Below are 17768 nucleotides of genomic sequence, written 5' to 3' on the forward strand. Positions count from 1 at the left end.
CAATAGTAAAATGAGTAAATATTTAAGATACATTGACTTAGACAGACAGACCAATTTATGTGACTAACCCGCCCTAGTAAAAACCGAATATGTTTTTTTTAGCGAATTTCCCATATAGGGAATAAGCTATTACCGTAGTACTCATGGTAAGACCTGGACCCGGGACCGATTTTTTTTTTCGTTTTGAGGTCCCTAGAGGCCAAAAACACCCCAGGACGTGATTGAGCCATGCGAACGAGATAATCTTGAAAATTAAGAAGTTAAACGGGGCAAAGCCCGTGGGTTACAGCTAGTATATATATATATATGTGTCCGTTAGCGCGATAACTCGAGCAAAAATGATCCGATTTTGATGAAATTTGGGACAAACGTGTAAACCTACGTTTATTTGAACGAGTTCGCGAACCAGCATGATCGGACCATGGGAACGGGGGTTTATGGGGGCTTTTATGGGGTAAAAATGGGTTTTTCCCATTTTTGACCCAAAAAGCATAAAATTTTGCAATTTCTTTCTGAACTATTTTGTAGAGCTTAAAAAAACAAATAATTTAGTATACTGAAGCGTTATAATGCGCCTAATAGTTACGGAGAAAATTCCAAAAAATTGTAAATTTAAAATTTCTATGTTATTCTTATGGAGAATAAGTAAACTGTTGTAGTTTGCTTGTTTATTAACATATTTTGCCCAAATTTGGAAAATGTTTTTATTTCTTACCAACTATTAACATTTTACATAAAAAACACTTTTACCCTCCCTGTTGCAGCAAACCTAAGTATGTTTTAAACTGATTCTTTTTAAATAGGGAATAAATGTGATATTTTTAAGGAGACATTTTAGTGTAAATCCATTCAGGGAAATGGAAATTCGCTTAGTCTGCAGGTTTGCTGCGGCGGGGGTATTTTACTTTCTGTCACTATACATATTTTATGGAGAAAGTATTGTTTTAATTAAGACTATATTTGATTCATTTAGATGACTGCTGTGTAGCACTGTTTCCTATCTGATATACATCAAATTTTTAGACATGTAAAATTGAAAGGTAAACTTATTCCACTAGCATCTTTGATGTCCCCTTTAGCAATCAAAGTTAGGGTGGGGGGAATGTACAGTCCTGTCTAAGGAAAATGTCAGCCTTAGTCACTAACAAGACTACAAGATGGCGCCGCTCATCCTACACTCATCTCTCTTGGCTTGAAATAACTACCTTTGTAGGGTCACCATTTCAGTTAAAAGTATTAAAGTAATCAAAGTCAATGAGAGCAAGTTTCATACCTGTAGCCACTCCTTGCTGCCAAGTACTCCGTACCACATGTAATTGCGAGCTCTTGATCTGCATTTCTCCGGGTGTTCCTCTCGCTTGTGATGGAAGTCAAGAGAAATCTTAGCGTCGATACCGATACCAAAGTAGTTGTTCATCACACACCTCTCGAAAAACCCCTCCCTAGTTGAAATAACAAAAATACTCATTATAACAGAATATTTTGCCCTAGAGTATAAAAAAGTAAAAATGAATATCAAAAATATGTATGGTTCTCCATTGAAATGTATTTTTTTCGAAGGTTCTTGAAAAGTTTTTTGTTTATAGAAAAAAAATCAAATAAATTATAGGAGCCAACTCATAAGGCACGCTATTTAACATTTCTGTTACGTACACTAGTTAGTAGTTTGCTTAACAAATGGTGTAGAAGCATGAAATATATTTGATTCCTAGTACCACAGATAGATGTGTCACGGTTAAAACTTGAGTTTGCGTATTAATCTTGTCAGGCTTTAGGTACTTTTCAGAGAATGGTTCAGATCCCAAACAATTTCAAAAAATTTTGTTTGATAGTGATGCATTAGGACTACTGCGTCCGCAATAATCCTTCAAATAATGTTTTTGTAGTGTTGACTCACATGAGTGTCTCGTCAGGATCCATGAGCGGCACTGCTGCGGCACACAGAGCGTCTGCGTTGGCCAGCAACGCTTGACTGATGAGGCCAGCCCCACCCGACACATCTGAAACACACGAGTGGAGCTTACAGATAAACATAAGATATCAATGATTAATCAATAAACGAATAAGTGATTGATTGATTGGTTGATTTGATTGATATATGAGGTGAAGGTATCCGCCCTAAACCTTTGACTGTCAATAGCGATTCACTAAGTGTATTGGAGACATTTCAATGAAATCTTACCAACTACACCAACATTGCTGAAAATATTACATAAATGTAGTAGTCTCAATTATACAACATAAATCGTCTGCAGCAAACAGAATAATTGGAAAGGTTTGATAATAAAAGTAATAAAAGGAAATAATAAAACCATGCTTTAGGGCTTGCTCTACCTGTCCGCCGCGCGCTAATGCAAGGGTTTAGGATCTCTGTCATTGTGGGCTTGGTTCTTAACTGATTGAAAATATATTTATGTTAATTTATTCATTACTTATTTTTGTAGGCTTGTATCGTTTTATTTTTTTAGTAATAGTAGAATTTTAAATGGGAAGTGACTGGGAAATACATCAAAATAAGCTATTTCTATAGCATAAAACACATACAAATAAATTTTTAGAAGAAAATTAAAACAATAGAGTCATAAATTTGAATCTAAAGAATAAGGAAAATCCTTCAGATGAAAAAAATTGAATGTGAAATGAGTATTTTGAGAGAACTTAAACGTCAGCAAGCGCTTCTCGTGGCGCTGTTCAATGGCGCAACATAGCTACTGAAGCCCGAGCTGAGGTAGAGGGCACTCTTAACGCTTAAAGTCATGAAAAAAGTTATCAATTTTAATACCACTGCATTCAAACTTAAAAGTTTAATATGATGCTGAATCCACTAGATCAAAAAGGAAAACTCGTTTACAAGAGGTTTTAAACTGTATTTGCACAAACATAATCTAGAGACTAAATAATGTAATAAAGAGTATCAGCAAACCGACACATACTTTCTCATATTACCTTGTCAAAAACCTTCGGTAAAATTACAAAAATTACAATAATTTTTGAACCGTAAATTTTACAGCAATGGGGATGTCTACCATTCTGTTTAGAGCGCTTAGGTCCATAACATACTAAATTTTAATCCAAACTGTTTTAGGTGAAAATCTGACTTTTCTGTTTTTTATGCGTTTTTATAGGAAAATACCCATTAGAAATTCAAATTCCAAAAAGTTAAAGGATTACCTTGACATACCAGGTGTAGTCTGTAGCTCTACACATCCATAAAAAAAAACTTTTTAGGGTTTAGGGGGACCCAAAACAAATATTTCAACCCAAAACTTGAACTACAAATTTTTGACAAAAACAATAATTTCTCCATATACTAGGTGGGCTGTAGGGGGAGGTAAAAAAAAAATAGTCACGAAAGATAACCTACTAGGCCACATAGGTAGTCGAACTAGAGGGTTGATGATAGGCAACCTCTTCTCACGAGCCACAGGTTTGCTGGATTCAGACGAAGGTGTCGGTTGATCCGCGGAGTCTGAACGGAGCAACGAGGCGGAGGATATCCTACGAGAGGTCGCCGGTGAACACTGCAGCAATGAACACGACGGTGACGCTGCCGATACTGCAAACAGGAAATGAGTAGTGTCATGCAGAGCAAACATTATGATAATTTATATCAGAAAATCTATTGTATAGGGAGGAGCTGATACCATATAGTTAACAAAGTAGGGTAGGTCTGAGAATGTGAAAATTTATCAAGTTGATGCATTTTTTTGTCAAACTGCAGCAAAAACAGATGTTTTAAAACATAAGTTGCTGGTCTAAAATATTATGTCTATTTCTCCCTAGGACAAAAAATGATCTACAAATAAGGTGGAATAAGAATTAGCTGGAGTCAAGGAAATCAGCTGAAAATTCTGTCTAGTTGTAAACTATGATTGTAAGTAATGAAATAATCAAGAGCAGACTGATATCAAGTGTTTTCATTGATTTGATTAAAAAGCTGACAATAAACTATAGCATATACATTCCTGGAAGTGCAGGAGATAAACTTGACTACTTGTAAAAGTATTTTAAACAAAAAGATAAACTTGTATCATTCTTACATTTCCGACAAAACTCAAAACTGGGTCTCCTCATGTAGTCTCCCTCCTCCTCGGGCACCTCCAGTGTGATGGTGGGGGGAGAGGGGGGGTCAATGACCACCATTGGACCTTCTCCGAACTTGGGCAGACCTCCTTTGGCCATCTCATGGAATCCAGCCAGCTCTTCATCATCAGTCTCCGATGGAGCAAGACTCTTGCGATGTTCCACATCTAGATTGTCCCCTAGGTAAGTCACTGGTGAATCTGCATTCGAACAAAGGTTGCTGCTCGAGCCGTTGATTTGAACTTTAACAATGTCGGATATACTTCTTTGTACTTCATCAGGTTTTTCGTCATCAGGATTGTCGATTTGAATGATAGGTAAACCAGGAAACGTGCCGTCTGTAACTGGCTCTGATTCAGGGTCTAAATTTGCGTCAACATTTCGATGTCTGCATTTTATTGAGCGTCTACCGATGTCGAAGCCTTCGACGAAGTGAGCAATACTCGCCCTTTTAGTTTCTTTTGGTCTTATCCCTAATTCGTCGTTGAATCCGTCGTCATCTTCATCGTCTTCAGGTGAGGTTGATATTAAATTCGTTGCATCGTTCTCGACTAAGTCTTCTTCTCTCCTATCACAGACGGGTAAGCGTGTGTATCGTCTAGTTTTAGCAAAAGCTCGGTCTTCGGACAAGGACCTTTTCCTCTCTGTTTCTTTGTGAGTGGTCATTGGAACTTCTGGGCTGTCGTCGGAAGTTTCTGACGAGTCAATGTGGCCGATATTTGCTATATCTTCAGACATTTTAAAGCCCGATAATATTCCGTCTTTTAGTTTCTCCTCGTCATCCGCTTCAGTCACACACAACTCGATTGTTTCTCCTTCGTCGTTGTCCAAAGACATTTCTGGGGTTGTTATTCGTTTGAAACATTTTGTAGGGTCAGGTACATTGTCTTCAGCAGCCTCCACAGAGGTTCTAACATCTACGGCTAAATCTACTGAGATCTGTCTTGTTAGTGAATGTCTTCTTTCATCACCTTCTTGTGTCCTACAAAAAATTATCTTTTAGTTGTTTTATCTTTACTCGAGTAAACAATTAGTTTCTTTAAAATTACTATCCTATTGTGTTAGTAAATTTATTCATCTCTGATCATTTATAATATTTACAGGTAAAAAAAAAAAAACTGAAAATAAAAGAGATAATCTATAAGAAAAGATTTATTAATTGCAATGAACAATTTTATTTGAAGTATTGTTGTTCTCCCAAAATCAGTGTGTCCTAATTTGACAAAATTTGTAGAGCTATGACAGGATTACGTAAGTAGTTAGTCTTACATTATGTCCAACAGCTCAGGGGCTAAAATCATAAATTTTAATTAAAACACACAAAATAAAAAACACACCGTACCTATAGTGTTTTGTTTCTTCAAGGATTTGTAATACTTAATCCCTGTGGTTACATTACAAATACAAAATTGCTCAAGAAACAAATTAAATTAGTTTATCTGAAAAAATCATACAATTTTACAAAGCTACCTACCCTGACGAGCCATCAGTGCTAGAGTTGCGTCTGGTATCAGCAAACTCGGTAGGTACAGGTAGGGACACCAGGGTGAACTCATCACAGGCAGAGTCCCGGCGGAGGTCGGGCAGAGGTGACGGCAAACGAGAAAACCCCGGCATCTGGTCACCACTAGGAGATTCTAGCACCTGTAATGATCATGTGTGTTTTCACTACTGTAGAACCCCTCATTGCGTCTGTAGTTTGTTAGAATTATGGTCTATTCACAAGATTTAGGCGGTTTAAGGGGAAGGTTTCCTTGGTTCCCCCACCACTCATTTATCTTTAACTATCAATCAGCTGATCAGCTGTAGGCTGTTGTTTTAAAGTTAGGGTGAGGTGGAGGGGATTGAATAAATAATAGTCTAATTCAGTATTAATACATTGCTTGCTACAACAGTCCATAGTATAGCATGTGTGGTGTCAAAACCCATTTACACAAAATAGTTAATGCATAGACACAAACTACTAATGTTGCAATTTGCCATACGTTGTAGTAGTTACAGTTACAGTTATTTTAACTACAGTTCTCGTCCAATTTTCCCATGGTAACTTAGTTCATTTCCAAACTTGGCAAAAGTTAGATAATTCTATTGAAGTTTGAAAACGGACAAAGATCTAAAGCTGTAACTTAGAAAAAAAGTCTATAAATTCATACATAGCTATATGAATTTGAACAGATGGTGGTTTAGCCTCTGGAACGAAAAAGTAAAGCGTCCCTGGGTCTAAGTCTCACTATTAGACCTACAGTTATAGATTATATGGGAAATTCACTAATAAAAAATCTCACTATCGTTAGATAATATATATAAATCTTAAACTCAAGAGGCCATAAAAGTCTTAACACAGAGAAGTAAGGTACAGAGAAAACACGCTTGTGGGAAAATTGTGTGCTTTCAGCTCTGGTAAACTATACCATTTAAATATACTTGTGAAAAGCAAGGAAGAAAGTCAAGAGACAGAGCAGCGAGCACTGTGTGGAAATTTCCATCGCACAGGTCACAAGGTATTCCTTCACCGTGAGATGTACATGAGGAGTAATGTTGGAATTTGCCCTAGACACCAGCACTTGTGCTGGACACCACTTAAGTGTAACACTGAGTGTTTCCTATGTTACTTCTCTGTGGTCTTATTCATACAAACATAGGTCAATGCACTAAATCACCATTGCTTAAAATACCGCCCAGTCCTGTGGTCATATTTCTGAGTTGTTTACTTCAAAAAATAACATCTTGGGTTTGATTCCTTTTCCTTGCTCTCATTCTGGTTGGGAATCATCAAAATAGAAAAAAAGATCTAATTTGATATCAATCACCTTAAGAGTGTCCATTTTTGGTCCCGCGGCCTGATTCTGGTTCTGGTTTGGTTGCTTGTTTTGATCATCAACCATTTTTTCAGTGTGTTCAACCAACTGACGAACCGCTCGCTTTAAACTGTCCGCTCTTCGCACCAGCTGTTCTTTGCATTCCTAGAACATTGCAACACATTGTAAAATATTTTCAATTTATTTTTAGCACCAATGCCATTTTTGAATAATTGGGAGGAATATTGAAAAAAATAATAATGTTAATGTTAAATAGTTTTTCTTTAAGCGGGTACTTTAGTTGAATGGATTTATAAGATTCGTGGATTGATTTTATGTCTCAATTACAGGTTTAATATTTTAGAGGAAAAGTTGTATATATTGGAAAAGTTTTAAAAAATCAGAAAATCAGCTGAAATTTAAAAATATTTTATAAAACTTATTGACTTTATGATTGATATAATATAGGTGTAAAAAATCTTTTGCTTACAAGTAAAAGAAAATTAAATATCTCTATATATTCTACTTACAAAAACACTAGATGAAAAAGTTTAATGAAATTATATGGTAGGAGAATAATTTTTTTCTGTGATATTCAAACAATAATTGGACAGAGTCAGTTATTACAATAGTGTTAAAAGCGAATAAGGTGTGATAAGTTTTAAAAAAGCACAGTGAAAGGTGGAAGAGATATGTGAATTCTGAATTGTGAAGATGAAACGCTCCGAACTACCACTACTGATACTCTCACACTACAAACTAACCAGCTTAACTGGTATTTCATCTTCATCATCTTCTTTCTCTTCATTTTCTTCCGAATCTTTTTCCTCTTCCTATAAAATAACATTTTATTGACAACCACTTAAAGTCTTAAATAAAACATAATTGAATAAGCATAAACAAGTTGCACAAGTACTACAAGTTGTCATCCAGTATTAAAAAACAATTTGTTACGAGAAAATTTACTAAAAAATATCTAAGTTTTCCAAACTGATAAAATTACAATATTTACTTAGATGGACCTTCCAAACTTTTAACTGATAGGGAAAAATGGAAACTATACTTAAACTTAAAGTGAAATATGAATTTTTCTACTTTAAACGCAAACAGAATGTAGAATAATTAATATTCCTGGATGGTAAGCAATCATTGGCTGAAGGCTCAGTAAAAATTTTATTAATTTAGTAGTATTGTGTTTTTAGTTTGTATACAGAAGTTATTAAAATATTTATTTTAAATAATATCATACTTTGAAACCTGAATTCTTAAAGTTTATAGGTGATCTTTCTCATCATTTCTGTTAACATTATAAATATGTTGTATAGGGATTATTTTAATTATTTTCAGAAGAATAATATTTTATTAATTCTATTGTTTTATTTTGTTTCATTTTGTTTTTTTTTAGTTTCATTACACCTCTGGTATTTATTGACTTTGATTAAACAGACAGCAACAATACAACAACTGGAATGAGTCACCTGTTGCAACAAACAACTTCCATGGCAACAGTTTGATCAATAATAACCCCAACTTAGTTGGTTCAACACTGTTGTGTGAACCACTAACAAAATTTTCAGTGAATATCAAACTACCTTTATGACAATTTAAACATATTTAAGGAAGTGAGAGTGAGAGTGAGTAAGGAGGTGAGAGTTTAGAAATTTAATAATGGCTAAGAAAAAGTTGACGAAAAAGGAGAAACAAAGGCTTGCTGAAGCAGAAGCAAAACGGAAAGCGGCAGAGGAAGAGGCAGAACGTCTGAGATTACAGAAAGAGGAGAAAGAAAGGTTGAAAAGAGAAGCTAAAGAAGCCAAAGAGAGGGCCGAAAGAGAAGTTGCTGAACACCACATACGTTTTGAACACCTGGGAAATTCTTGTAGGCTGTTTGAGGAGTACCAACAGACCAAGCTTCTACAAGACATTGCACTTAGAGAGGCAGAGGAATGGAAGCTGTACCTAGAATGTAACGGATTACCCAATCCAGCCAACCTGGCTGAGATGAACACATATCTATTCTTATGGAAACTAGATAAAAAGACAAATTTCATTGATGACAATCTGCCGAAAACGCAAGAAGTTTTAAACTTACTCAGTGTGATTGACACATTGATCGATAACCCTCTTAACAACAAGCAAAAACAAGTTGAAAACTGGAAAGAAGTGCGGAACAACTTTCGAGAGGAGTTACAAGAGAGACTGGACAATTCATCTTTCCACATTCTGAGACAACTAGAGACAAATATGAATCCAGTTGATTTGGAGACAATGACATACCTGAAGGAATGCCCATTCTTGATCCTTTGTATGTGGACAGTGTTAAAAATTCCTCGTGCTTTCAATGATTCTCGACCACCACCTTTCATAGAGTTTCCCCAACTCGGTGTGACCATTCAACTACCACCCAAGTTTACCCATAGTTTCCCAGTGGTGCGAGCACTCTGGCTCAAACATGACCACTTCTCTGACTTGTGTCGTACATGGGAGGCCAAACCTCTTCCAGCGGAATATTCAAAAAACCTCAACGATCTGAAAAATGCAGAGTGGGAAGAAAAGCAACGGATACAAAACGAGCAGGACGCAGAGGAAGCAGCAAGATTGGAGAAGTTGAAGAAGAAAAGTAAGAAGAAACAATATCAACCACCGCCAGAAGTGACTGAAGCAGCTACACAAATAGATAACATGTCTCTTGGTGAGAACAAAATAGCTGAGACTGTTTCTTCAACAGACATGCTACAGGCAAACAGTTCAACTGGGATAGCACCAACCTCCAGTTCCACATCAGCTTCAGGAAAACTGGAAGAATCGGCTGAAATTCCTTTGGAAAAACTTCCTGAACCTCGCAAGAAACCTTCTGAGATAATGGAGGAAAAGGAATTAAGCAAGATCAGCGAACTGAGAAAGTATTTAGAGGTACAATTGGAGCCTGGGGAATTAAACATGCGAAGATACACTGTTTTGGGAGGAGTGTTTCATCTGGATCTCTTAGAGCAGCCTCCCCAGCCGAAAATACTACCTGATAGAACTTTGTTGACGATTTTAGAAGGTGAACACAAACTTCAACACATAGACTATTACGAGGAGTACCACGTCACGCTTCCAGACAAGGAGAACACAGGTGATGAAACCGACGCTGAAACCAAAGCTGCGTTGGAGAGTGCTCAACTGAAACTAGTCGCTATCAATATTTCCCTACCTGAATCTGTCTTGTGGTTTGAGCCGCCCACCGCTGTCCAGTGGAATCGGCACAAGAAGATTTGGTCCACCGCAAACATTCACGATCCCAAGTTTAACGAGGAAAAGCAAATTCTGACGATAAAAACAGGCCTGATGGCTCCGGTGGGACTTGCTACATTTCGTTTTGTAAATCTTCCCTACCAGACCTGGGAACTCCGTCCGGACTGGAAAGGTCCTCCAGGGGGAGTGTTTTTAAGTATCACTGCTGCGACTGTCATCGTAGAGTTCATCATCAGAGCAAACCAAGTGTGTATGAACCAGCTCCAGAACGCCACAAGTACTGCGCTGCAAGACATAGTGGGGATTTTCTACCCTCCTCATCAGCTGATAAGGAAGATGCGCCAGGGAGGGATCGACTTATTCCCTGAACATGACGCGTATTTGTATGTGGAAGGTGTTACTCAGAAACATTACACAGCGGAAAACCATCTCTATCACTGCATGGCTCTTTTCAGCACCACTTATAACTTCTCATGGTCAAGATGGAACCTGCTTGCTGGGCGGAACAATATGGTTATGCAGGCTAGTTTGAATATCACTAACTTTGTGTAGCATTGACTTTTCCAGTTTATATGCTTCAAATACAATAGAGATGATTAAATTGGTTTTTCAACTTATAAAATTTGAGAAAGCACAAAAACATCGGTAAATATTTAGACACTTCAAATGATGAAATTAAGAGCAAAAATATTTACTTATGAAATAGAAATAAACATAGAATATTTAATTTTACAAAAAACTATGTCAACATGTTTTTTTTTTTTCAGGTGCGAGAATTTATTGATCGAAAGCGGTTACCAAACTATCAGATGCTTCAAGTAACCCCACTTCGAGCCTGCATCGTAGACTGTACTGAGGTAATTTGCTTGAATTATTAGAGATTATATATATATGAAATATATACATTAGTCATTTGATTTTTGATTACAGTAAGTTAAAACATCCATCAGAAAAACATAAAAAAGGTCTCATTGTGAAAATAAAAAATGTTCACAGGGTAATGTGAATACTACGGTATTGATTTTCAATAAAATTACAACAGGTCTTGACATTGAACAGGGATTAGGTTGAATTTAATTCAATGGTGTTCAGTATATTCAAGCCTGATTTTTCAAAACAATACTTTCCATCTACTGAGGACAACAATAAATAATCCCTATTTCACTTTACAGATTATTTTTTAACTTGTTTGGTTTTTAGTATCACACACAAATCAGACTTTCAAATGATGTATATACGAGGAGGGTTTTTTAAGGGTCGTTTTCACAATATAGCTCCGTAGTTCCTTTGTACCCCCAACAAGGTGGCTAACCGCGTACTGGCGTCATTGGTAAACAGAATGGCGCTATTTGCAGATGCGTAGCTGTGTGTACGCTTTGCTGTGCGTTTATAAAATTGTTAATTATTTTTTAATCTTCCGCTTCATGCAAGGTTAGGTCAATGATACGTTTATTGACCACAAGAAACACATCTGATGCTGACATTCATCGCCAGATGACTACCGAACATGACTTGTAAAAATAACCGTGAAAACTTTTTTCCTTTTTGGTCTTCTTTGAGAAGTCTGGGTACACACCAAAAACGCAATTCCTTCTAAATTGGACATTTTTCATGGCCACTTTTAAGCTCCCTGAGCCATTTTTACTCTGTACCCTCTATAATTTCATCGGGGCTATAAACTTCAGTCATCTGACGATGAATGTCTGTAGCTTAATATGTTTCTTGCGGTAAAAGGAAAAAAACATATCACTAACCTTAACTTGTACGCAGTGGGAGATTTAATAACAACAAAGCGTAAACAGCTGCAGAGGTGCAAATAGCACGGTTCTGTTCACAAAAATGCCAGTAAGCAGCGAGGAGTCTCGTTGTGGCATACATGTGAATTAAGAAGCTACGCACAAACGTACTTAGAAAACAACCCTCGTAAACAATAAGTGTATAAAGTCGATTTCAGGCAATAATTACATATAACCTTGCAGACTATGAAAGTTTGAGCGTAAATTGTTTTCAGGTTAGTCAGGCGTTCTCCCAATTGGGAGTGGAAGGGATGAAGTTCTACCCTGACTTGTACATGCTGGTCAACGAACACGCGTCTTCAATCTCCCGGGAGAAGATAGATAACATCGACCTGGCATTGGTGGAAACTGTCTACCAAATACTATTCAGCTCAAGAGTACTTAGTTACTCCTAGAGTAATATCACTGGCCAACAAATAAGTTTTCAACAAGTATCCACTTTTGTATTCAACGTTACAACACAGATAAATGGAAATAAAAAATTGTTTTTTTGTTTTTTCCCTCCAGGATTAGTGCAACGACTATTATAAAATAGGTTACGTAGTTGGTAAACACAATAGTAAAATGCTGCATACTACGCATCTTATCATTCACTCCACTACATTTAAACTGTCGATGATTGCCAGAGCTTATGTATGATGTTATAGTAATGATGTGTTATAGTATGATGTATGATGTTATAGTAAAAATAGATGTTGGATACAATGTTAATTATTGTTTGGACTTGCCAGCAACTTTGCTAGTAAGGAAATCGCAACCCTGAATGGTCAATGGGTTGTTATTTATAAAAAATTATTTTCATTATATTATTAGTATTTAATATTTTATTTTGAAAGAGCTTCAACATACAACTACTGTCGGGGAAATAAATATGTGCACTCGAGTTTGAGCCTAAATATCTCTGAGATGAATTATCCGATTTTGTTGAAACAAAAATTAAATGTAAGCTTGTTTAAATACATTTTACGTGGTAACAATTTGAAAATTTTCCGTTTACCAGAAAAATTTATATAGTTGAAAGATCCTAAAAAGTACCGGTTTTTAAGGAACTCTGCACTAACTTTGAAGTTTAAAAATTAATTGTAAACAAACCACTGAGCCAATCTTTCTGAAATTTTTATGGCTTATTGGTAGGTTTATTGTTAACATTTCCATGCATTTTAAAATTTTTACTCACAATAGTTTTTATGCTGCTGTTAATTTTTAAAACCTATGCTAACATCGTTAATAAGACGCTAAAAATTTCGTTCAAAATATCATCGTGTTTGTCGTGACACAAGAAATAACACCAATATGATAGATTTATAATGCAAACAAAGGTGTTTTTTAAACAGATTTATATTTGTAGACAAAAATTTCTCCTGCGACTGGTAGCGGGCCGCCTGGTGTTTGTACGATATTTCCCAGCCGGGCGGGAGCGCGGCGCATCTGCGACGTTGCCGATGTGTATCTGGCCACCACACTGGCGAAAGAAACAAATCGCACTATCATCTGTATTTTACCATCAGAAAAATTCCAGCGAGGAGGCATTTTCGAATAGATGTTACCAGTGTGAAAATCTAAGACGAACTGGTTAGCTTGGTTAGTCATCTCTCATAGCGACCATAGTTCAAGAAAGCGGGGAGCTAATGTTTACATTCCATTACTCATCGGATATTCCAGCTTAACGCAACCCTTCCCGGAAAGGGTGATGACCGCTCCGATTTCTACTCTCAGTTGTATATTTAAAAGTGGCAAATTAAAGAAACCATAAAATAAATACTGGTGGAAAATATTTACTTGGCATTTAGCTGTTATAATTTGTTAACTAGCTCAATCAACACAAAAAAGTTGGCTTGTTGCTTGTAATACAAAATTAATTTTTCATACCACCATAGTTAACATATTATAATGTATTTGTTTCATGACTAGTTAATTAGAATATTTTGTTAGTAAATGTATGTAAATTTCAAACTAAATATTGATATACACAGTTGTTTGCCGTGAGTGAATACCGATGCAATGTCAGTGTGATGGCCAAGTACACATCGGCAACGTCGCAGATTCGCCGCGCTTCCGCCCGGCTGGGAAATATCGTACAAACACCAGGTGGCCCGCTACCAGTCGCGGGAGAAATTTTTGTCTACAAATATAAATCTGTTTAAAAAACACCTTTGTTCGCATTATAAATCTATCATATTGGTGTTATTTCTTGTGTCACGACAAACACGATGGTATTTTGAACAAAATTTTTAGCGTCTTATTAACGATGTTAGCATAGGTTTTAAAAATTAACAGCAGCATAAAAACTATTGTGAGTAAAAATTTTAAAATGCATGGAAATGTTAACAATAAACCTACCAATAAGCCATAAAAATTTCAGAAAGATTGGCTCAGTGGTTTGTTTACAATTAATTTTTAAACTTCAAAGTTAGTGCAGAGTTCCTTAAAAACCGGTACTTTTTAGGATCTTTCAACTATATAAATTTTTCTGGTAAACGGAAAATTTTCAAATTGTTACCACGTAAAATGTATTTAAACAAGCTTGCATTTAATTTTTGTTTCAACAAAATCGGATAATTCATCTCAGAGATATTTAGGCTCAAACTCGAGTGCACATATTTATTTCCCCGACAGTAGTAACGGTACAACAAAGAATTGTATTATTCTGAAAACCTTAACTAACCGAAGCTACTCATGTAGTTTATAATTGTTAATCCCATGCTAATGTTTAATACCTATACTAAAAGGACAATCATCACTTAAAAAGAAATACCGAAAAGCAAGACATTTTCATAGCTACTCACTTATTTCAAAGCTTAGGAAACTAACACTGTATAGAAAATTATACTGTTGGATAGAAGACAACTAAAGTTGATGCATTATCTAGCAAAGGGGTTTCTATAAAACCTAAGGTCTAATTTTAAAACAAGAAAAATAGGGGAATGCAGCCACTACTTAAACTGGTTCAGGCAGTTTTTAAGAACTGACCAACTTTACTGGTTTTTCCTCCTCATCTTGATTCACATCTTCTTTTTCTGGTGGTTCATTTTGGTTTTCCTACAAAATCAATTTGACCAGTTAACCAGTTCTTGAGTAAACTCAGAGAATTATTTTGTTACAATTGCCAATAAAAAACAATATATTTAGGATTTTACAAATATAAGCAAAACTTTAACAAACATCAAAACTCAAAACATCACTATTTTTCTTGAAAAAATAGTAATATTTTTCTTTGTTGAGGAACCTTACTGTATTCAAAAGTTTTAAAGTAATGAAAATTATAGATCCAATTCTATTCTTTATAAAATAAACAAACCAGTTACCAGAGGTAAAAGTATTATACCTTGGACATGGAGAACTTTGGCCAAACTTGGACTAAGAAGAGACTAACAATCCTTCAAACAAGTTGGCAACATCGCTTTTCAACTTCAAGTAAATATTAATTTTAAAGACATACAAATAGAGACTGATGCATTTATATACAACCACTTACTGGGGATTTGAGCGATTGCTCTTGATCGCGGAGCGACTCTAGCAGCAAGTCCAGCTTGTGCCGCAGTACTTGACATTTTTCACTGAACTCTCTGTCTCCCTGCCCCAGACTGAGGTCTGCAGCTCTCAGTGAGAAGTCCTTGACAGTCTCACACAACACCCTGATGACAACATACAAACCTCGTGTAGTCAAACTATCTGCAGAAAAAATAGTAAATACCCTAACTTTGGCCAGAGCCTCAAACAAGACTTATGAACATTGACTGGCTTACACTACACCAAACACTGATAAAATATTTTACCTACGAACGTTTTTTTAAGTAGCCTAGGTGTTTCAGTTCAGTTCATAGAATTGAAAAGTTTCATAAAACAAACAGCATTGTTTACTTTCATAACAGCATTGTTTTATTTAAAAACACGGGTAACGGACCAATGAGGTTCAAGGGTTGAGAGAGACGAAGTAAAATTGTAATGATTCAAACTTCAACTAATCAGCTGTTCAGCCCAATTTAATTGTTGAATGGTGCAATTAGTGGTTGGTACAATGTTTCATTGCATCACTGTCAGTGGCAATGAGATGTTATAAATGAAAACATAACCTCTCTTAGAAGTTATGAGTAGTAAACATGTAGAGTCTACATAACTCGCGTAAATAGACCAGCTTTGACCAGATTTGAGGCACTCACCAAGGCTTGTACCTTAAATTTTCTACCCCTGTTGTTAACACTTACAGGGTGGCTAGTGGAATCACATTGATAAATTCCCTGAAAATTCCATGATTTTTTAAAACTTTCCCTGATTGACAAATTCAAAATTACAATTTTAATACTACCTAACTAATTCTTCAAAAGGACTAATCTTTATCTGAAGAATATCTTATGTTTGTTCACATGAAAAACATGCATAAAATCTATAGATACAGGCTAGCTTATATTCAAACTTTGCAACTTACTTTAATAAAATTAAACTGAGTTAAGATGATACCCAGTTTATAATAAAATTTAATTTGTACAAAAACACAACATTTATTTGTAGTATTTCTTAGTTTTCACCCAAACGGCACACATACTCTCGACCTTTCCTAACAATTATTAAAATTATGTTAAACATTTTACAATTTTCCCTGACTTATGACAAAATTCCCTGACTTTTCCATGACTTTTCCAGATATTTAATATTCCCTGACATTTCCAGGTTTTCCAGGTCACTAGCCACCCTGACACTATCTCTATAAGACCTCTGAACTCCCTCCACATTTTACTTCATTCACATACGTCAACTCAAAATGGACTACAATACCAGTTAACTCTTGAGACCACAACATTTTGACAGAAGATTAGTTTTTTCTTCAGTTTTAGGGTACTTTAATGAAAACCAATCGTCACCTAGAGGTGAGAATTGGATAAAATGGCAATGGATTAAGTAAAGAATAAGGGTAATCTCAGATTTGAACTACTCGCTTGGTTGCGAGACAGGAGCTTGTTGCTACGAGACCTTGATTTACAAGCCTCGTATTCGACATACAAATTAGATCATTATTATCAAGCCATAACAATTGTTTCTATATAATTAAAATAGCATAAACATACCTTGCCATTGCCAGTAAACAAACTTAAGACATTTGTTTCAACAGTAATTTTCAATGCAGCATTTTTTTACTACAGTACAAACAACACTAAGAGACATGGTTCATGGGATAGCTGAAAGTGTAGAGTGTAGGAAAACATGCCCCAAAATTATTGCAATATGGCCACTACCACACTAGATCACAATTTCCGTTACTTTAAAGTTGTGAAAGTTATGAATAACGTCACCAATAGGTTTTCTCAACAATTGTTTATCAGTTAAGTTTTACAGTAACCATGTACGGTATTCAAAAGTTTAAAATAAAAAAAAACAATCGTTAACTTTACTACCTTACTAGAATATAATTTTTGGCCAGCGTTGTATACTAGATTAAAATTTTCAATGATAAACAAAAATCTGTGAAACGATAAATGAATGACTATTCAAAACTCACTTAGCTGAAGCTATAATATCGGAATGGTCGTCGGACTGAAGTATCTTAGCTAGATGCGCCACTACCGAGTCCTCGTACGCCGCCATGCTCGTGACTGTCTCCTCCGTCACTCCCCCGCTCAACGTCAACTTGGTGGATGATCCCATGGATATGCTGCGCTCAAACGTCATTATGCTCCACCTGAAACCCAGACACACAAGGTTACAATTGAATAATGTAGTAAAAATGTTTATAAACGCAAGACATAATACAGGTATAAGTATTTAAAATTATTGTAAAATAATAATAAAACAACTTTGGTCCAATATCTATGTGTCAACTGTTTCAGAATTGTATTTGTATAAAGTTCACCACTATTTGGAA

The 17768-nt window shown here is 35.8% G+C and overlaps 1 protein-coding gene across 1 annotated transcript in view; it reads right to left on the reverse strand.

The window, feature by feature from the left end:
- LOC128992764 (diacylglycerol kinase eta-like) overlaps positions 1–17768 on the reverse strand; it is a 44116-nt gene that overhangs the window by 12895 nt on the left and 13453 nt on the right. Inside the window, exons 10-19 of the mRNA XM_054416504.1 lie at positions 17406–17585; positions 15387–15546; positions 14882–14950; positions 7646–7714; positions 6894–7046; positions 5558–5727; positions 4041–5065; positions 3365–3556; positions 1898–2000; positions 1274–1442 (exon numbers count right to left, since the gene is read on the reverse strand). Of these exons, the coding sequence (XP_054272479.1) occupies positions 1274–1442; positions 1898–2000; positions 3365–3556; positions 4041–5065; positions 5558–5727; positions 6894–7046; positions 7646–7714; positions 14882–14950; positions 15387–15546; positions 17406–17585 (2290 nt within the window). The remainder of the gene's footprint in view (positions 1–1273; positions 1443–1897; positions 2001–3364; positions 3557–4040; positions 5066–5557; positions 5728–6893; positions 7047–7645; positions 7715–14881; positions 14951–15386; positions 15547–17405; positions 17586–17768) is intronic.

Source organism: Macrosteles quadrilineatus, unplaced genomic scaffold, assembly GCF_028750875.1.
Source record: "Macrosteles quadrilineatus isolate MER2022 unplaced genomic scaffold, UCM_ALF_1.0 Scaffold_4__1_contigs__length_99947679, whole genome shotgun sequence".
In the NCBI taxonomy this organism is placed as follows: domain Eukaryota; kingdom Metazoa; phylum Arthropoda; class Insecta; order Hemiptera; family Cicadellidae; genus Macrosteles; species Macrosteles quadrilineatus.